At 45.5% G+C, this 21,478-nt stretch overlaps 1 protein-coding gene across 1 annotated transcript in view; it reads right to left on the bottom strand.

The window, feature by feature from the left end:
• Positions 1 to 4,197: 4,197 nt before the first annotated feature.
• The window catches only part of trrap (transformation/transcription domain-associated protein), a 42,581-nt gene continuing 25,300 nt past the window's right edge, over positions 4,198 to 21,478 (bottom strand). The window contains exons 52-72 of the mRNA XM_061264289.1: positions 21,295 to 21,414; positions 20,554 to 20,841; positions 20,347 to 20,484; positions 20,164 to 20,276; positions 19,696 to 19,831; positions 18,113 to 18,304; positions 16,957 to 17,152; positions 16,463 to 16,581; positions 16,239 to 16,385; positions 15,213 to 15,313; positions 14,036 to 14,237; positions 12,662 to 12,823; positions 11,134 to 11,224; positions 10,847 to 11,052; positions 10,511 to 10,772; positions 8,542 to 8,767; positions 8,238 to 8,455; positions 7,542 to 7,726; positions 7,275 to 7,478; positions 5,773 to 5,967; positions 4,198 to 4,824 (exon numbers count right to left, since the gene is read on the bottom strand). Coding sequence (XP_061120273.1) covers positions 4,540 to 4,824; positions 5,773 to 5,967; positions 7,275 to 7,478; positions 7,542 to 7,726; positions 8,238 to 8,455; positions 8,542 to 8,767; positions 10,511 to 10,772; positions 10,847 to 11,052; positions 11,134 to 11,224; positions 12,662 to 12,823; positions 14,036 to 14,237; positions 15,213 to 15,313; positions 16,239 to 16,385; positions 16,463 to 16,581; positions 16,957 to 17,152; positions 18,113 to 18,304; positions 19,696 to 19,831; positions 20,164 to 20,276; positions 20,347 to 20,484; positions 20,554 to 20,841; positions 21,295 to 21,414 — 3,786 coding nt within the window. The 3' untranslated portion in view covers positions 4,198 to 4,539. The remainder of the gene's footprint in view (positions 4,825 to 5,772; positions 5,968 to 7,274; positions 7,479 to 7,541; positions 7,727 to 8,237; positions 8,456 to 8,541; positions 8,768 to 10,510; positions 10,773 to 10,846; positions 11,053 to 11,133; positions 11,225 to 12,661; positions 12,824 to 14,035; positions 14,238 to 15,212; positions 15,314 to 16,238; positions 16,386 to 16,462; positions 16,582 to 16,956; positions 17,153 to 18,112; positions 18,305 to 19,695; positions 19,832 to 20,163; positions 20,277 to 20,346; positions 20,485 to 20,553; positions 20,842 to 21,294; positions 21,415 to 21,478) is intronic.

The following is a 21,478-nucleotide window of genomic DNA, read 5'->3' as shown; positions in this document are numbered from 1 at the left end:
ACCTGGTGCTTTGTCTCCACTTTAAATTGAGCTTGGGCCTTGAAAGCCGCACGTCTCGCCGCCAACTCCCAAGCGAGGTGAGAAAAAGACGAGCGTGTCGGCGTCTGACTGACTCGCCCCCTCCCTCTGTGATACATCCTTCATTCTCTCCACAATCCGCTCAAGCAGCTGTCAAGGTGAGGCACTTTTACACAGCGAGCCTCCAATGCCCTTGTCCAATTTCACTTTGGAGTGAAGCTGGGCTGAACGTGCCAATCCCGATATTACCAAACAAATTAAATCACGTTCTTGGATGCGGGCGAGCGGGGAGGGAGAGAGGTCGTGCCGAGGATAATCATTGAGGAGGGCAAGGAGCTCCGGGGGTCGAGCGGCGGGTTATTGTTGTCAACCAGGCTCGGCAGCTTTCGACGCGTGTGCGGTCCGATCAGGACATAAGCGACGGGGAGGCATTAAGATCGCTCGGTTGCACAGCTGTGAACACGCCATTGTGACCCTGCTACATATAAAGTGCCTGATAAACAGAACCAACATGCAGGTCAGCATTTTTGCTGAGACTTGAGAATGCTCACAGATGGCCCCCACCCAAAAAAATATATATATCAACATGCATAAACGTAATAGTATATTAGTCTGTACATACTTTGCTGTTCTGAAATCAAATCATAATTTATGGAAATCCATCTTGTGACTCTAAAAGTAGTGCATAGACACTATTGAAATGTTTAAAAAAAAAAAGATAAAACATTAACATCAATTTAATGTTGGGGGGTTTCTTACTGTTTAAAAAAAATTAAATGAAAAATTATATAATACCATTCCATTCCATGCTGTTTTGTGCCGTAAAATAAAATTGAATTATTAGCAACTCTGAAGTAAAATCTCGATTGTGTGGCTTTTGCAGATCATTTTCCTTAGCAATCTAAAAAAAACAAACCATTCCAACAGTGTTGTGTAAAGCTTTTTTTTTCAAATGCCTAACAACCAAGAAATGACTCATTTGAACAGTATCAGCACATCCTTCTGAAACAATACCCTATTCATTCAAATCTGTCAATGAGCAGATGGCACTTTCCCAGCCGCACCACATCAATTGGTGAATGTTGACACCAGGCAATTATCTATGCACATCATTTTGGACCGCATTTAACTGGAGAAGGCATAATCAACATTGAAAGCAAAAGTGAAAGAAATGGGGAGGATTGGCAGAGAATTATAGTAAGCAAAAACAAAAACGACCATCCCCGTTTCACCTCTCTTGCTATTTTAAGACCATCGTGATCATCACGGATGCGTTGAAATTTAATGGCCGCTTGCACCGAGCATATGCTTCCTGTCCAAACGATGAGGAAACACACAAGTGACAGTTTACGCACACTTACTTTAGCGCCGTGTCAGCACGACGTGGCCTCCATAATTAATCGAGCCGTTCTCCGCCATACTTGAGCACAGCTGACGATGCCAACTGGCAGCAGTCGAGAGAACTCGATGTCGCTAGGGGAGATGGGAGAAAGTTAACAAATTGGTTTAAAATACTTAAGGAAAAAGTTCAGGAACAAAAAAATACCGTCAACAATTTGCGACATAAGCGGGACTGATTAGCAAGATCACCGGGCAAGCAAATAAAAAGCTCTTAATGAATCAAATTACTGAAAACAGGTTTTCATTAGCATCCTGGCTCATTACATGGCTTGCTTTTAAAAATATATTTGGAAAATAACTAACTAAATGAATAAGTACATATAAGGAGCACAGAGGGAAAAAAAATAACATCATCCTGCTTCACAGAAGTAGAAAAGTGTCTTTTTAATTGGAAAGGGACTTCTGTTTGATTCATTTAAATTAAGAAAATTTGGAAATAATTACTCCATCTATTCTAAGTAGCTAGTTTATTGTCGTTAAATAGGCTTGAGTAGAGGAGTATGAAATGTTCGGGTGCTACGTGAATACAAATCTCCATAACTTTCTCGATCCATTTAAAAGCCTCGAGAACAAATTGCACTTTTTTTTTTTTTCCAGCGGGGCTGCCACTGAGACATAAAGTGACTTTGATTGCTGCATCCCACTTGGGCAATTAAAAATTGGAATAGCAGATTTGAGACACAAAGCCAACGCGCTGCACTCCAAGTGAAAATGTCATTAGAAATCCTAATGGGACTCCATTGGCGAGCGACAAAACCAACCTTCCGCTTTTAGATATGAGACGAGCCCTCTTCCTGGAATGCAGATAAACACATCGTTGTCATTTGATTAATACGGTTTGTTTACACGAGGACACCAAACAGAATTGTGCACGCCTCCCACTGCGCAACAAGGCCTAAAACAATAAACCGTCGGATGCCGGCTGTGACGACTGAAGAGTCAGATGATTGAATTATTGGAATAAAAACATTATATAGCTCAAGTAGCCCTTTTTTTTCTTTTCTTTACAGATTTGGAATGACATCCAGGACAAATGATAACATTGAAATTCTTTGTGAGTTGATTTTTGTGGGAGGAAAAAAAAAAAGGCACAAATTGTGTTTTTGCACTTACTGTTGGTTCAGCCATTTTGTGTCATCCTTGAAAGGCAATTTTTATTCATGAGACCCTTTGTAATGGAAGGAAAAGCAAAAAGAAATATTTACAAAAAAGTTTTTTATTTTTCAAACCATGGTTGTAAGGCTTGATATTACATGAATGTTGAAATCTATTCTTAAAAATGAAATAGCACATTTTGCATGTTTTTTTTTTTCATACTTATAACCCCTGTCACAGATGAAAAAGTGCTGGGTGCAATTAGTGTGGCTGAAAGAAAAAAGGGAAAAACATAAAAGCCTATATTCTATAATAACAGATTTGAAATCTCGAAAACACATGAAAAAATAAGGTGCAAAGAAATGACACGGAACAATTTGGTCATAATCCCACTCACTAATAGAAAACGATTCCTTTGGTACTTACGGTTGAAGAACGGTGAAACGTTTTTATTCAGGGCTCGATTGAAGGAGGAGAGATTTATTCAAAGTGTGAAGTATAAGTACTCTTAGCACCATTTTTTTTTTTACCTTATTTTTTACTTATTTTACATTTTGCCCGTCAGCTTAAGCTAGCCACCCAATTAGCCACGCTGCTCACCCCGGTCGCACAGGTGTTTCAAGGGCGCGTTCGAAAATTAACTCCGTCGCTCCGCTTGGATCAATTCCCGCATGCGTCCAGCACTTGCGCACTGTGCGGCGCAAATAAGTGCACCCGTACTCCGTTTTTGGTGCAGTCTTAATACCGGAACGGTAAATTTGAGCAACGCTGTTTTTTTTGTTTTTTCTTTCATCTTGAATCTTAACGAACGATAAGATTGAATCAACGGCTCGTTCGGAACAATATTCCCAAACGCGCCCCATATGCCCCTCCTTCTCATGCACTACCTGCTTTTTATTTAATTTTTTTATTATAGTTATTTTTTACTTATCCCACTTCTGACCTACTTCAGTGACTTTTTTAAATTTGTCTATAATAACAACAACAGACTTTTCACCTGATAATTGAATCTGTCAAGTCTAAAAAATGGCTACAATGTTAGAAATTGCTCCCAAGTGGAACTGAGACCTTAATAGCTTGTGGATCAGAGAAAAGTAATGTTCGCTGATGTAAATATGTTCAAGCAAAAGGATGCAAGTGTGTGTGCTGGAGACCTAAATTGTGTTTATGGGCGCAGGCGGGCCATCTGACAGTCCGTGTAAGTCAAGTGAGGGCGGCCTGCTGAGAGATCTAAAGGCGAACATTCATCAGGCAGCAGGGGAGGAGGGGGAAAAAAGCCTCAACGCACTTCGACAGGGCTTTCTAAGCAGGGGGAGGCAATGACCCCCAAGGTTATTGTAGCGATGAGTGCAACGCCGCTGCTCCGAAACGCCTCTCCATAACCGTCGTCGACGGGCTGCGGGATGACGGCAATCAACTTCGGAAATGTCGGGGACCGGTTTTGTGTGCAGTTATTTCACAGTGTGAGTTATGATCACAATAACATCCAGGAGTGTGTCCTTCAGGGCGATTATGACGGGAGGATTGAGGCACAGATGGCGATTACCAGTTATTATTGCTCTTCTATAACCCAACTTCAAGAAACTAGGAAGAGAACTAATTGCATCAAAGTTTTTTTTTGTTTTATGATCAGAACGGGTACAGTCAGGTGTTGGAGATGGAACAAAATGGAAAAGGAGAGAGTAGAATTAAAAAATAGCATTTTATTCCAACAAAATGCTTACCTACAAGAGCGGCGCGATGGGCTTCTGTAACAAAAATAAAAGCTTGGCAGTAAATGAAATTTGTAGTTGTTTATAACTATTTTTCCTTAAAACCATGTTATAGTTGAAAATCTGTAAAAAAAAAAAAAAGGATTCCGATACAAAAATAAATACAGAAAGGATTATACAAAGTGGCCCATTCAGCATGATAATAAAAAGTCACTTTAGCATTTATTTAAGATGGATATTGAATACCCAAACCTTTTTCCGACCTAAGTAAAAGACTGGCATGTCCTTTTTTTTTTTTTTTTTTTTTTTTTTTTTAGAGCCAAGGATGCCACGCAGGGTCCATGCGACATAAATTGTCCAGGCTGTTTGCGGCAGCCACTAAAGTGTTGACTTTACTCTCGCCTCCCTCGAACTGCGCCAGGTTGTGCAGGCGGGTCATGATGGCAGTGACGGCTTTCTGGACCAGCGACACCAGCTGCTGCGAGTCCATGTTCTCTGGCTGGCCAGCCGGCGACAGTGGCATGGACGTGTCCTCCTGGGTTTTCTTGTGCCAAGCGATGATTTCATCGCGCAGGACAGCTTTCAGGATTCCATCCACCTGGCAGAAAGCAAAGACGTCAGCTTTGAGAGAAAAAAAAAAAAAAAACCAATTGTTTACTTGTAAAGGGTGACAGAAAATTTCCAACCATTACTTTAGTGGTTTGACTTGTTTGATTTGGCTCTTGATCGTGTTTCGAGAACCAATGACCTCTAGCTGACCGTGGCACATTTTCAGAGTGTCCTTCAAGTCTCTCAAAATTAGACTACAGTATGAATGTTTTGAGGCGTTACCATAAGTGTGGCTGCGAGCTGCCCACATCACAGCCGGATTCCGAGTTAATTCGATAACCGTGCGGGTTTATCTCAAAGTCGTCATTATGTGTCTGAGAATGCTGTTTACGTGGGCACAATGTGCCAATCTGGATTGAAGCGTTTCCCTTGGCTGTGTGTTTTAAGACGAAAACATTTTCAAAAAAAGACTGTTTGTCTAAAGCCAATGTCAAACAAACACATAAAGCAGACTCCAATTTAGGGTGGGGAGAGCTGCGTGCGCCGTTAGCAGCTCATTATGGTGACCAAGACTTAAAATACACAACCAGTTCAACCACCGCGGGACCACAACAGCAATAATCATCACCTAACTAGGTACACAATACACACACTGTTCGCTTATGCTTCCGCTTGGTTGCTAAGCTTGTTTATCTGGCCGGTTGTGATGACTGCCACATCCGCGGAGACAGCGGGAGCCTTGACGAGTCTGCGTGCTTGTGTTCCTGTGCATGTAAAGCTGTCCGCTTCCCTCCGTAAGCTTCAGCAAAACCACCACATGGCCGTCGTTACCGCCCCGCTGGGTTACGCGAAGTAAAACGCAGCCTGCTGCTTATTCATTGCGCTGACTTTGTTTAAAACAAACATTTTGTCAAGACTCTAAAGGTGCTGGAGAAGCATTTGGGTGGACTATAAAAGGCATAAAATAGCAAACCAAAAAAAATAGAGGGGCACCGACCTTAAAGTTGGGTTGCGCGAAGCACCGCGCCACAGCGATCATAGAGGCGGTGAGCGGCCCAGAAACGCCGATGGTGGTCAGGAACTCGGAGATGTTCGGCGTCAGGCGGAAAGGAACCGGTCGGTTGGCGTCCAGGTCACCCGTGGCGTCGTTGATGTCGAAGCGGAAGTACGAGACGTTGAGCTTGCCGGTGTCCTGCGAGCGAGAGCGAGGCGTCAGCCGTGTTGCGCAACCCGGGGTCGATATTGAGTGAGTTGCGCGTCAACCTTGAGCTGATAGAGCACTTTAGGGAAGGGTGGCTGACAAAAACAGGCTGCGAGCTGTTATTGATCAGTCCTCTCAGACACGGTAACGCGTCAAACTATCAGCAGCTGAACATCTATAATCCTCATTTTCGCTCTCACCGCCTTCCCGCTCGGACTTCGATACATACAGGCCGAGTTTGCATTCATGAGCGAGAAGCCGCCATTCCGCTCAGAAGCTCCCTTATATGAAGGGGCGAGCAGCTCTGACAGCTTTACGGCCAAGCAATTCCCTACAGCTCGTGCCGTCTGCTTCGCCGGGCCCCTGCGGGGAGCCTCGGGGCGGTGGGCAGAGAAAGCCGCAACCCCCACCCCACCAGCGTACTCTGGTCAGACTGCAGACAGTGATCAGAAGACTAAATCAGCATTTGAAGGGCCTGCTGGGAAATGAGATACAGGCCTGAAAAAAGTGCTCATAGTTCCTTGACCTAAAAAAAAAAAAGCAGTCTGGATCCCTGCAATATGTCAATTAAGTCTTGCTGACAAAAGCGATGGCATTCATGCATTCATGAACTCCACAAGGGCGGGGCATAAATATGTGCCGCTGATGTCCTGTCCTTGCAAACTCCAGCTTGGCGCACACTCCGCACCGTAATCCCCCCGTGTGTCTAATGGGATCTGCCGAATGGAACAGGCAGAGTAGGGGCTTAATACCGGCGCTTAGCTGCCCGAAGGAACGCCTGTCAGCAAAGGGCGATTAGGATCAGAGGGGCGGGGCGCCTGACTGACACAATCATCTTTAATAATGACTTGGGGGGAAAAAGCTGGCTGAGGACCTTGAGTGAGGACTGAGAAGCAGATGCGCTCTCACACACACACACACACAAACAAACGCAGCCTCTTCAAATTGAAACATCTTCCGAGCGTTGGCGCGCCGAGGGACTGCGTTGAACGTTCTGTCAAAACATCCGCTGCATTTATAGCGGCTGTTGACTGATCGACGTTAATGTGAATGTCGCAGGGGGGGGGGAGACGGATGAGTCATGAAGACGGATACAGAGGAGGGTAATGGTCATCTCGGCGCATCTACACAAATGTGCGGCTGTCTATTCAATTGAGGTGCATGAAGCCTGCGTGCCCTTGAAACAAGTTGGAGTGGGTGACTCATCAATTTCATTTGTGAATATTACTGAGAACTGACGCAAATCCCGGAAAGGGGGGGGAGGCTTCATTTGGTTTGAAGAATTTATGTCATAATACCTGAGCGATCTGCAGCATCTCCGGGTTGAGCCGATTCAAGTGGAGCATGAACTCAGCCAGGCCGATGAGAGCCAACTGGATGGTGAACATTTTGCGGAAGGTCCAGTAGTCGGTGGCGTTGGGGAAAGTGTGGAGGGCCCACTCCTTGAGCATGCTGCGTGGCACCATGTTGCCCTGGACCTCCTTCAGGATGTCTCGTAGGACCTGGTGGGTCAACGAAGGTTACACACAGTCGAGAGGAGACCTAGCGTGATTCTCCCTCCATACCTGATGGCTGGCCTGCGTGCCTCTGGCTTGCACGGTGGCCAAGCGATCGTAATATCTGGAAATAGGGTTGTCGTGTTCGATCCCCTTCTTGGCACAACGCTGCTTGTAGATTTCTACCAGTGACAGAGACGAAGGGTTGTCCTCCACGAGCCGCATCTGAGGGGACACCGCCACCACTCTCGGCACTAGAAAAAAAGAAAAAAAAAAGAGAGCGAGAGATGAGGGGCAGAGGAAGGAGGCATCACGTCAGTCTAAACCGAGAAGGCGGCGGGTTTAACCGCGCAGTCAAAACAAACCTAAACATTTACAAGACTGGCCGTGCCTGATTGAAGGAATTGGCTAGGAACCCACGGCTGAATTCCGTATCCTTACTTGCCCCTTAAATAAACCAATCAAGAGCATAAATGGAGAGTAGGCAAACATCTGAGCGGAGGCGAACCACAGGGGGGGCGGACGGTGTGGGAGGACAGAGCGGGCTTGAGACGGAAATGAAATTGTGTGTGCTGTGCTTGAGGCAGACGGCCAGAAAAAGAAATGAGAGGAGTGCAGTGTTCCCGATATCCAAAAGAGTTGACTTGCAATGACCACAATAGCAAAGCTTATTTTTCTTAGCATGTCTATGGCATTTGTCATTGCTTATTAGCACAAAGCTAATTCATGGTCCGAACTTTGCGACCCTTTTTTCCGTGGTCCTACCCGTAAAGAAGAGGTGCCTTTTGGTGGTCTCCTTTCTCTTCTCCAGACAAGGGTTGAGGAGTCGAAGGAGCTGCAGAACCCTCTCCTCGCGTCGGGATTCGGTCAGGCAGGCGTCGTTCATCACCAGGTAAGGGTAGATCTTGCCGTTGTGCCCGCGAATGTAAAGGCGCCGTGCTGCCGTATTGTGCTTCTGGACAATCTCCACTCTCGGCATGAACCTGAGGAGAGGAACCGTGAGCAAATCCCATATTTCTATAGCTGGAAAATCAAAAAATGCAGAGTGGAATTTTCCAGTGCTAGTCACCTGGCAATTTTGATGTAGTAGTGCGTCGGTTTGGGCATGAGGAACTCCCCGGGGATCTCCACCTCTGCAGTCTGAGCGGAGAAATTGCTGAGGAAGCGGCATTTCTCCTCAATGAGGAAGAACTTGGGCAGCTGCTTGGTCTTAGCCTCCAGGATCTTGATCCATTTCTTGAGCTTGGAGATCAGATTGTGGAGTTTCATGGAGCCTGGCACGCTAAAGTCAAAGTCTGGTGGGAGCGGAAGACAAACAAAAACCCTCAAGTGAGACAACAAACAACAACTGATGTGTTTACCCAGAGGCTTCCTAACACCAAACTGTGAGCACGAGGCCTCGGTGACCTTGAGAAATGCAAACCTTCCGGACTGCTCCATTGGAGCTGATCTCAGCTGCCAAAAGTACACGGCTGGAACACGACTGGGCAGCTCCCACGTGTGCTTGTGCATGTGTGACCGTTAACCTTCCCCGGAGCTGCGTACTCCCCGAGCAGTTACTAAAAACATAAGCCCTCTTTTACATTAAAAAAAATAAAAATCAAATAAATAATAAAAATAATCGAGATTTTTTTTTTATAATTAATAATAATAATTTATATTAATTTATAATAATAATTGAGGAAACATTACAGTACGCCTGGCAGGCAGCACAAGTATTTGCTTCATTGACTTAAAATCCCCTTCAGGAGGTTGAGACATCATTAAATCAGAGCTACAAAAAAAAAAAAAAAAAGAGTGTTAAAGTATTAAACTGCACGCAGCATGTTTTGATGAGCTATAATCAGCGACAATGAAGAAGGAGGGGAAGCAAAGACTTGCAAAGACTTGCAAAGCCCTTCTGGATGGGAGGTGAAGATGCGCGCTACGTATAGCTTCCCTATTTGAGGCTTTGCCGGTTCGAACAAATCCATGACAACCGCAAAGCCGTGCCATTTCAAAATCAGTTCAATCTCTGTCAAAGTCAGAACACCTAATACTTTTTAAATGAGCCTTTATAAAATTGGAGATGAAAATGTTCTTTTAGCATCGCCCCCATTTTGTTGCCTGCAATTCACCCGCAGCGGTAAAATTGCGACGGTTCCGAGAAATTGCTACAATTTATTGCTCTCAAATAGCAGCTCCAAAGCAAAGCAGTAAATATTCAATCTCAGACCAGATACAGAGCGAGCACTTAAGTTGACTCCTCTAACAAGCAGCAGCAGCAGACTCCCCGGGAGGCTGCGAAAGTGGCAAGGGCGAGAAAGTTGGACAGCTTGCTCTATGACCCGTGTTCTTAAGCCAATTCTGGTTCCATCTGCCCATCTGACGCCAACATCCATCATATGCATGTTCACTGTGAGGGTCGGTGTGGCACCAAACAACAAAGTTAGTAAAGCCGACAATTGGTACCCGGAGGGAAATGAAATCGTCATAGAAGCCAGACACATTAGTGTGCTGTCAGTAGCAGGTGAAAAACCAATATGCGGCGTAACGCTTATCCTACCCGAAAAGACATTTGCACGGCAGAACACACAGATTTGGAATAAACCGAAACATGACGCAATTTCCCCCCCATCCCAGAAAAGCGGCTGTGACAAAAGTCTGCCGTTCAGATCCCTGACTAAAACAGCAACTCATGCAAATAACGTTTGCCGTAATTGGATTTGAATGCCTCCCTGCTGCCAGATGTTATATAGGCTCACATAAACCCATATTTTCCGGCCCACAAACCCGGCGAAAAGCAAGTGAGCCACTAGCACGGCGCGGGGAGCTTGGCGGCTCAGCCGTTCTGTAAACCCTTTTTGTTCCGCTTTGGCGAAGGCTCGGCCGTGGGGACAGCTGGGTAGCCGTGGTGGACGGGCCGGCTGGCGGTGAGGCGGGATGATGTCTGGCTGCGTGAGCACAGCTGGCGCCGCAACCTCTGGCGAGATTTAGCGGCGCGGCGGCGTTTGCGTTGCCCGTTCGCTCGTCGACACAAACAACGGTATGTGACCAACCTGTCGTGAACTGGCCCTTCATCTTCTGGAAAACCGGGTCCTGGGCCGTAGCTTGGGCGCGGCGGGCCAGCGACTCCGAGGCGGCGCTGGAGAACATGGTGGACACGTTGGAAACGTTCTCCAAGCCCACGCCAAAGGTGCTGACTAGTTTCTTGACAAAGTTGAGCGTGTGCGGTGTGATCTTGGCATCGGACACGGCGCCGCTCTTCTCGAAGGCCACCGAGTAGCACTTGGCCAGGCCTTGTTGGAGCTGCCTCAAAACCTGCATAGACCAAAGGAACCCGTGTTCACACCCCCCCCGAAAAAAATACAGTCTAAACAAATTTTTGTTCTCACCTCTTCATGCCAGTTCTCCCTGAACCACACCATCTGGTCCACGATTCCCTCCAGGGAGGACAGGAGGGTGGGGTGGAGCTCACGCTGCATGTGCATGATTCGGCTGCAGCGCCACATTGGGGCCGTGGCCCTAATGGGTCCAGGGTCCGAGGCCCCTGAGTGAGACTGGGACCCCACCGAAGCAGGCTGCTGTTGCCCTGAAGCGTCTAAGGATGCAACTATTTTTATTACAACACATCAAATCAAATGAAGAGAATCATCTCATTCCCACCACGTTGTGTTCTTACCACTTTTGTAGCGCTCCCTTTGCTCGATCTTGAGCGTCAGGTAAAGGGTGCGGATGGGGAAGTAGACAGCCTGAGGGTAGACTCGTCCCACCTGCCGGATAAAAAGGGAGGGTCACATATTACATTTCAAGGACCCCCCCCCCCACACACACACACCCAAAGGGAGGCAGACAGAGGTGTGTGTGTGTTTGTGTGTGTGCCAGGAGCGAGATCACACTGATAAAGCCAGCCTGCCCCTGCTGTAACAGAGCGAGTCTTTGAAGCGGTGTGTCAAGGGAGTTGGAATGCAAAACTGAATGTGAGTGATGATGAAATTGACCTTTTCCCTTGACCAAAAAAAAAAAAAAATCACTGACAACATTGGGTAAAGCGAAATCCTGAATCACTGAGCGATTCATCGATTTTTACCGATTATTTGTAGTTTGTCAAAATAATTGATTAAAATGTTTTCTTTAAAGGCTACAAAAGATTGTTTTGATGTCGGCAGAAATAAAAAAAACAAAAAAAAACGTATAATCAAAAAGAGAACAAGGACGGAAATAGCAAGGAGGCGACGAAGCAGACAGAGGAAGAGGAAAATGGAGGTGGCATCTAAAAGCAGCATTAAAGATGAAAGAGAAAGCCAGACAGGACGGGCAAAGGACGGAACGACAGATCAGCACGCAAATGGGAAGTTAAGACTTCTTCTACGTGGCAGAAGGGCAGAAGGCTTAACAAGAAAAAAGGTTGGGAGGGTGTACGAGCGGGGCTGCCGAAATTTGCTCTTAACTTCTGATTCATCTCGCCACCTAGCCCCAGGCGCGTTCTGCCTCACCTTCATCAATTTTTCAACATACGTTTTTCAAACATCCCGCCGCTAAAAGAAAAAATTCTAAATAATTCAGGGAAAAGCCCCCGCCATGCATTAAAACAAGATTCACTCTGAAGTGAACCATGCTCACCTTTTACTAATCGATCATTACAAAATGGATCTATACGGGAATTGTCACTGGCATGAAGTCGGTTCAAAAGTAACAAACCCTCATCTTTTTTTTGAAACAATATCCCTGCCGTCTACTCTTTGAAGATTGTCCTCACGCAGGATAAAAAAAAAAAAAAATCCATTAACCATACGCAAATGAGTCCTTGCATTAATTACTCTGCTCCTGCAATGTGGATGCGTACAATTTTGTAATCATTTCATGTGCAAATAATTTAAAATCCAATTCGCTGGGGTCGAGTGGGAGCCAATAAATGGGGTGTCAAAGTGGAGGGGGGGGCTAAATGCTTAATTTGCTAAATAGAATACAGGCTAGAAAGCGATCGCTTGAGCTTGAATGCGGTTAATTCATCGCTATTAGCAAGTCGCCGATGAAAACTGAAATGCATGAGCCAGATGTGCTGGACTGGATGAATGGAATGAAGCAACACCACCAAAATAGTTCATCAGTGGCATCGGCCCACGTTTGGACAAAATGTTGTCGGGACCACTGAACATCATTCATTCCTGTTATTATCAATCAATGACTTTGAAAGAGAATATAAAGACCTGGCTTATTAGATTGAGCAACGGTTTGCCTTCAGATCCAACCAAGCAGGTCAGCAGCTGCGGTATCCATGCCAACCACTGGATGGGCGGGACTCCGATGCAGTACTTGTCCACCGCGTTTGCCAGAGTGTCCTTGTCGTCAAAACTGAGAAGCCACAATACCTACAAAGAAATGACAAGAAGGCTGTGAAACTTGGTAATAGATGGAGAGTCTAATTTTTTGGGGGGAAATAATATTTTATATAACTCAATCAGGGTGGTCTTTGGATCATCAGTCAGACTGGCTCTGCACAGCAGGAGGGAAGTTTGCAGAGCGAGGCAAAGATCCTTCTGGCTGATCGTTACAGCCGTAAATGATGAGACGACGTAGGAGGCCATTTCTGTGCCGTGCCTCATTATGGGGAAGATATTACCCCCCCCCCCCCTGTATTTCCGACCAGGTTACTGACTGCACATAATTGCTGGTAATGAGCGGTCAACTGGCTGCATCCATCAGCGAAGGTGGTGTCGCCGCAACCGCATCGCAATAGCATATCAAGCTAGTAGCAGCGACGATAATGCTATTTAATTCAAAGTAGCGTCTATTCATGTATAGAAGCAATTGTGAAGGAGCTGCGATGAACGTGCTGAGGTGTGTCTGTATAAGTCGGCGCGATGCTTGTTAGCGAGGAGTCCGTCTCATTACCTCCCGCATAGGGTTCGCTCGACTGGCGAGTGCGATAGCATTAGTCTGACTCTTTGAAAAAGGTCTGCCCGTGCAGGAAGGTGGGGGGAGATTGGAGTGTCAGGGGAGGCCATTAGACTGTCGGCGTCCGTGTAAGAGGATTCCACTCCACCATTGATCTGCCGTGGGAACCCATCCACAGCGACTGCCGCTTGGACTGTGAGCAATCAAATTACGACTGAGGCTGAGGGTGGAATAAAATGTGTTTGGGCCCATCAGAACCAATAATGTATGGGCTGGATGGGGTTTAGAGACGGGGGAATTAACAATGACCCTATTTGGGAAAAAAAGGTCTAATGGAGAAAGGCGCTCTCGCGGGTGCACAGGCATGGTTGCTCATGCTCATATCAACTCGTAAATCTACAAACTCCTGGCTCGGGCTAGCATGGGAGGAAATCAGAGCTCAGCCTCCATGAATGAAGTATAATCATTCACGTGTGCGGGCTGCTAATATATGACATTTGCTTCTTTCCGTGAGTGAAGAGGAAATAATTCATGTGCATTGCCCTAATAAATATGATATATAAAATAGAAATATGGAATGTATCAATAATATACAAGAATACATAAAAATAAAATATGATAAAAAAATTTATAAAAGATAAATAAAAATGTATATGAATATATAATAAAAATGAGGGCGCTCTCACCTTTGCCAGGTATTTGCGAGATTTGCTCTCGTTTTGGTGGCGACAAGCGTGGAGGTAGCAGGTGATGGCGGAGACTCCTAAGTGGAGCTGCCGATCCTTCACGAAGATGTTCTCCAAATAGTCACCCCACATGGCCCACGCTTTCACCAACACGTCGTGCATCTGGACAGCGGCTGAAAAGGCCTTGTTGGCTTCTTCTGACCTGCAATGACAAGTAGATGCGTGGTTTGCAAAAAAAAATGCATAAATGTCATATTCTGATTTCACTTTTTTTCTTCTCTTGGCTCTCAGTCTAGTAGTCACACTTTCCACTCCTGCAAATTCAGTGTGGCACACTTAAGGCAAAGACAGGTGCAATGTGGCAGCAGTGCCATTTATGCTGACAGGGGAATTTATTTTGGAGTCATCGGCGGTTGGCGTCACACCGTGCAGCTTTTAACCGCTTGGCATGCGGCCTGAATAACTTTTACCCATTTCGACGTTGGATGAATAAACAAGGCACGAGGCGCACGCGTCCCTGCCGTCACAACAGACAGACAGGCCTGTCAATAAAAAAGCTTCGGTGAGCAGGATGTGAATAAAGCTTCCAAAGTACTTTTCCGCTTATATACAACAAAATGTCTCCCAAGACAATCAATTAAATTGTCTTCTTATGAAAGGCTTTTTGGCATGTGATTAAGAAACGGGAGCTTGATTGCTATGGGAGTCGGAGCCAAAGACCCTTGAGCGATGCGTATTGGAGTTGCCTCTGCCACTTTGCCCGCGTTAAAAACACATTAAATGTTTCTACCGGCACCCGACGGACTGTCAAATTTTTGACACCCGTTAAATGGAATGATCCCCAAATCTTTTAGCACACACGTAAACACGTCCCGCCACGTGGAATTTTTCCCCACATAACCGCCACGCCGCTGTTAATCCTCCCGTAGTTAAGCGAAACCTCATGATTGCAATGAACCCCGCTGAGGTAGAGGCAAATTTTGCTGATCGTGGAGATTCTTGAAAATTGCCTCCGGTTAATTATTGAGCGGCGTATCCATTTAATAAGGTTTCCTCAATTTGTCTTTCACCCCTCAGGATACCGTGTCACGTCAAAAACGACGTGGTAGCTAACGGCTAACGCGAAATGTGAAGGGGAGTGCTATGGGCGGCAAAGTTGCCAAGTGTCATCCCGTACTTGTTGATCTGAGCCAGGAACATGCCCTTGAGGGCGTAGAACTCAGCTGTCATCTCCTTCGTGAAGTACTTCAGGTTGGTGGACTCGATCACCTCTAAGCCCTGAGAGATATCAAGAAAAAAAGATATACATCTCGCAGGTGATCATCAAGACGTAAGGAACGCAAGCTTCCATTATCGTGAGCGTCTGATTAGTTGTCCCCAGTGCGCCGCCGTGACAAACGGCGTGTAGCCAGAGAGCGCAGGAGAAAGCCAGAAGATTTGGAGGAGGAGAAAGAGAGAGAGGAGGAGGGGTTCTTCTGCCACTTTTAATAGCTTGTGCTGCACTGAACCACTTCCATTAATCAGAGCTATTAAGTCAGTAGGCTTAAGTGTAATCCCTTGAGATAGAAACCTTTGCCTTCAAATCTTGGTGTAATAACATGTCAGCAAAAGCTACCGCAAATATATTTTTTTTAGATTAAAATTCTGGACTATTGGCTAGAATATGCCAAAAACAAAATTCGACACATTATATATATTATAAGTGTGTATATATAGAGAGAGATATTAAACAACTATACTCGTAATTTTCCTGACAGATGATTCAGTTCAGTTGCTGCTTTGAGCGGTAAATTTACCATGTGATCAAATGACAGCTCAACGGCAACTGAGCGCTAAACCAAATTCAATTTGAAGGATTTAAATTAGAGTGGACCCGTTTGCTGTGTTTTCATCGCACATAATTACCATATATTGTTCCAATAAAATATTTCATGAAACAGCTGCCGGAGTTTCTGTCCTATGCTGCTCCGTGTGTGTATTTCTGGGCATGTAAATTGACTTTCCCCTCTGAGGGACAATAAAGTAATCTTCCTCCTTCTAGAATATAGAAACAATTCTGAGGTTAAACCAAGCGTTGCATTGCCGGAATAAGCTTTCAGAGATTATCATGTCGATATAAAGAAAATCACATAGAAGGACGGCAATGCATTTACGGCAGATAAATTTGCATGTCAATTCAAGTGAACAAATTTGAAATCCTCACCTGCATGCATTCGTTCTTGCCCATGACGCCGGCTAGCTGTAAATAGCATTTAACCTGCTGTCTGATCTTCTGGAAGCAGTCCACAATGGGCACTGTCGGGATGGTGTGGATACGACTTAGGATGTCCAGAGCAACATTCACCAAACCCTTGTGACGAGGTAAAAGATGAAATAAATGAAATATGCCCCCAAAACAAAAACATTTCCAAGCTTCGAATGACTCACCTGTTTGCGTCCAATCTTGCCGTACTGAATGATAGCAGATGCTGATGCGTGAACTCCCAACATGGCATTGTTGTTGTTTGGATCATGCTGTGTATTTGTCTCGTAGGCTGTCACTATGGCTACAGGGAGCGAGAAAACCGTCATAAAAAAAAATTTTTTTAAAAAAAAGCAGTCTGTATTTATTATACAGGTGCCATCATTGAAGAGGAGCGCAATGCACTGGGGACATAAAAATATTGCACGGCAAATGGGGCATGGCAATGGATTTTATCAAGAAAATTCAATTTCACTACAGCAGAAGTTTCAAGGCTGTCATGTACAAATGGAATGGATTTTATTGCTACTGCGGAGCAGAACCAGAGAGGATGACAAAGAGGGAGGGGGGGGGGGAGTTTATGCGTGGACTCATGTACGAGCTACATTAGAGACAAGTGCAGTGCTTCATAGGTGTACCCGATATAACCGGGGTGTCCAAAAAATAATAATAATCGCACCTTGGTAGTGATGCTGGCGCCACATGAAAATGCTGCTCCAGTGCGACAGGTCATCAGACACAATTGGAAGTCGGTTCCTCCACGTTTTGACCACGGTCTTCATGTCATGGAGGCTGGTGTTGCGGCCCAGGTTGGTCGGCTGCAGCCCGGCGTTAATTTGGGCCGCTTCTTGTAACTCTATAATCTGCTGTGCCGCCTGGCCAGACGTGGTCCAAAAAGAGAAAGAGATGGGAGGGAGGGTAAAAAATGACAAGTAAGCTATTGTATCTCATTCTGTGAAAAGAAGCCTCATTGATTGGCCCAAAGCTGCTTTGTGAAAGTGTAATCAATCATTCCATTATAACTACGCATCAATCAATATTAGCGCCAGCTCTCCCGATCGATGTGAGCTGGTGATCATCCATTGATTGCCAGACGCCACTGGGAGGCTGGATTTGATGATAACTTGCTTTTTGAGCCTTTCTGTTATTTGCCGAGTCGGGCTTTCTCAAGCCAAACTGGATGTGGGACATAAAGTTTGGAATGGAGATTTACAGCTGGCTGCTAGAATGCCTGCCGAGAAAGGAATAGCTTGTTTTTCTCCGAGCTGGACGTGCCACACACACACAGGTGTGTGCGCAAAGAACAACAAAGAAGGTAATCACCCAATTTGCATTCCAATTTTGTAAGGACAAATGCAGCAAGTAAGAGATGAGCTGATAGATTACCTTTTAAGCGGCCGAGCAAAATAAATTGGGTAATATAATATTTATTCACAATTATCAGTTGATATCAGTTGATGGCCCGCTTCTAACCTTCATCGGGGCTTGTGCTATTCATCATGTAAATGTAATTTCGCCGCAGGTATTTAATCAAATGCTATCTTAAGGCAGCGAAGTAATTACGGCTAAACTAACTCTTCTTTTCACCTCTCGCAGCGTTTCGTCGTCCTTAAACTTCATCACCTCGTTTTCTCTTCTTTGCCCATCCTCCCTTTTTCATCTTTTCTCCTGTCTATTTTAATCTCTTGTGGAGGAACTAAAGAGGCTTAAAGAACCCCCCCCTTTGCGCATCATCTATTCATCTAACTCAATTTTGCAAAATGGAATGAGGAGAGGAGATAGAAGCCTTTATCGGCGTAACTGATGGCCTGGTATGATAAAAAAAAAAAACATACCTGGAGCAGCGGCGTGTGCACGTGTGAAACGATATGAGGCAACCTTCGCCACTCCCGGATGGCGAGGCTGGACGCCATCTCCACCAGTCGCTCGATGAAGTTGAGCTGCTGCTCCTCGGGGTGGCAGATGGCCAGGTAGCCGCGGTGCATGTTCACCTTCCAGGCCATCTCCTTGGGACAACTTAACTCCACCTGGAGATGAATATGAAAACAGTCTTTGAATGCGTTCATGTGCACAACCTTTAAATTAATGTTTGTGGATTTTTTTTTTATTGAAGCAGGTGAATTCTTAGAAGTAGAGTTGGAATATAATTTTCTCTTTCCATCTGGGGGGGGGGAAGCTATTTTGCAATATCAAGCAAAACAGAACAAACAATTTTAGACGTAACAAGGAAAAAAAGTAATTAACTCAGCGTTTTCTACTAAACAATAACATGTTTTCCAATTCATATTGTGCCTCAGGAGTTTTTTACTTCAAACTAATCAACCTGGGTTTGACATGCCGGCAGCAGAACGGGCTCCGCTATTGATTAAAAAATGCTGAGTTGATTAGTGCAAAACAAATAGGGACCCCAGGGGGGGCTTCAAGTCCAACCTGTGTTTAAACCCAAAGAAGAATATGAAGACAACTCCAATGGTGGACAAGGGCAGGAAGCACGGCTGTGTATTTGCATTGGCACTTGAGAAAATTACAGTGATTGGTCAGAGCGGTTATCAGAGGTGACGCTTGATGAATGTCCCCGAGACAGGCGCGGCCTTATCAAGAGCCGGTTAATTGAAAGCCGGGACATTTTGGAATCCGCTTCTGAGCTCGCGGGGAAAGCTTCCCTCGCTACACGCCGTAAAACAAATCAGCCCGCACCAGATGCCGGGGGTAATTATTCACACGGCGAGATGTCGTAAATATTAGAAGGGGGCAAATGGAGCGAGGGACGAAGAAGAGCGGCTAGATGGGCAAACGAGTGTCTTTACTTGAACGAGTTAAAATTGGTAACGGAGGGACGGAAGGATCAGAGCAAGAAGAAGGTGATGAAGTGGACTTGGTGTTGCCGTCGAGACAATTTAATTAGGTGTCGCCTTAGGACACGGCGGGCGGCTCAATGGATTGGTTCCAAGTCTCCTTGAAAGAGCAAAGTAGGATTATTTGTTATATGTCAGGTGGTATCACACACTTTCCATCCGTCGGTGCTTCCTCTTAGCAAACACGCCGCCGATAAATTAACGCCGCTTTACGGGCGGCTCTCTCTCACACGCCCTGGAGGTTGCGAAGCGATCGGCCGGACGCTCCAATATCAAGTCGCTTCCCCGCGTCGGCGTGAGGTCTTGGCGGGATATAAAACATTGCACTCAATTCCGGGAATCAAATGATAATTGAGTCTCTGGTTCAGCGTGTTCAAGCCTGAAGGTTTCGCACCATCTGTGATGTTCTTGGTGGGGACTTTTGATTACGCTTCTTTGCCGTGCCCGTTTTCCGTCAAGCTTTTTCGCTTTAGTTGAAAAGCGAGCGCCTCGTCGTGCGTGTGAATGCAAAGGTGTGCGGACTCAAGTGAGCGGATTTGACACGGTAAGTGTTTTCTCCTCACCTGCACCAGAGCCTCCTTCATGGCAGCCCAATTGGAAACCCTCCAAGCACACTCCAGCACTAAATAAGGGTTGGAATGGGCTTTAGATTGGCCGTATTCTGTCAAAGATTCCCACTGGTTCAATTCCTTCGAACAGCTGGAGAGGTAGCAAACAAAAGGAAATGGTGACTCCAAACACTTTGTGCCTCACAATGCAAATAAATAGTTAAATAGTCATAAAAAAAAAAAATCTGGTGGAGGAGAATCATTCGGTTCAGCAGGGAGAACTAGACTGTGTCAAGCTATTTCCGTGAAGTCGTTTCACTGAGATGGCTCATAAAATCTGACATTTCCCCGACATCAGTAATACAACTTTGTATGAAAATTGTGCAGAAGTAGAAGTGAAGGAACGTGCCGCACAAAAAAAAAAAAAAATGCAATAACTTCATTGTGGATTATCTTGACTTCTCTTAGGGGGAAACAAATTACCGTATCCAGTGGTCTTCCCAGAGCTGGTACTCGGGGAATATGGCGGGAGACACGTTACTCCTCTCGTGCTCTTTTCGAGCTTTCTCCATCGCTTTCTCGTAGCTTTCCTGAGCCTACGGACACATTGAGATGCGTTTAGAAAAAAAAAAGAGAAAAAAACCATCCTCCTTCACATCAGCTCACCTGTTCAAAGAAGCCATGTTGCTCGTAGGCAATGCCTGTGGCGGTTTCGGGGAACTTGCATCGCTTCTGCCACAGCCCCGCCCACATGTCCTCTTCTTGGAGGAGAGAGTACAGTTCTGCCAGGGAGTCCAAAATCTCCTATAAAAAAAAAAAAATAAAACACATTTCAGAACCGATTTTTAAGACACGTCACGATCAACACTTCACCTGTTGAGGTGGCGTGATGCTCTCCTGCTCATAAAGTTCGGCACTTTGCTTGGGTTTGGTGTGGAGACTGAGACCCTTTTCAAAGGCCTGCTGCTCCAGCATGAGAGTGGAGCGCAGCCACAGGTTATGCGTCTTCCCCAAGTACTTCAGCACGCAAGGGCGGATGGGAATCGGGGGCACGCATTGAGACATGGCCTCCACAAAGCAGTTCAAGGCACTGGGCTGACAATCTCGTTGGGCTTGGTGGCTGCCGCTGCACAGGAAGGGACTCATTTCTCCAGATAATGCCTGCAGAGGTCAATAAAAAATGTGGGTCGCAAATGTGAAAAACACACACAAAAAAGTATTGATGGTCACTTAAAACAATATTGTAATAATGAAGACCAAATGAGACACTACATAAATGCGAAGGCAGATAAAGAGCCCTCGCTTCCACGTTCTGCTCTCGTGCGATAAGAAACCAACGCGGCCATCGGACTTGGAAGTGTGTCATCATTCAAATTCTCACGACCGCATCATCTCTGAAACTGAAGAGCTCAATCACTTCAAATCAAGGCCTTTCAACCTCTACTCCAGATTCATTTGGTTATTAGTTCAGCTCATCAAAAGCTTTCCCTTTCCCCGGCTTCTCATTTCCATACTTGAACTAAACGAAATGAATCCTCCCTCATTAAGTTGAAAAGGCAAAACAAAACGAAGGTCATATTTGTGTAACCGTTTTGGGATTTTGGAGCTACTCACATGCTGCTGCCTGTCTGATAGAATCTTCCAAAGACGAGGAAAGAGTTGCACCCAGGATCTCTCGGCCAAAGGAGTGGCGATGTGACACAGTTGGACAAGAGCATTCAGCAGCGCCCCGGTCTAACAAAAAAGGAAAAACTCAAGCAAAATACTTCCATCATTTCCAAACTATTGCTTACTCACT

This window comes from Syngnathus typhle, linkage group LG18 (genome assembly GCF_033458585.1).
Source record: "Syngnathus typhle isolate RoL2023-S1 ecotype Sweden linkage group LG18, RoL_Styp_1.0, whole genome shotgun sequence".
Taxonomy (NCBI): Eukaryota; Metazoa; Chordata; class Actinopteri; order Syngnathiformes; family Syngnathidae; genus Syngnathus; species Syngnathus typhle.
Note: the sequence above shows the minus strand (reverse complement) of the source record. Positions and strands in the feature narration are given on the sequence as shown.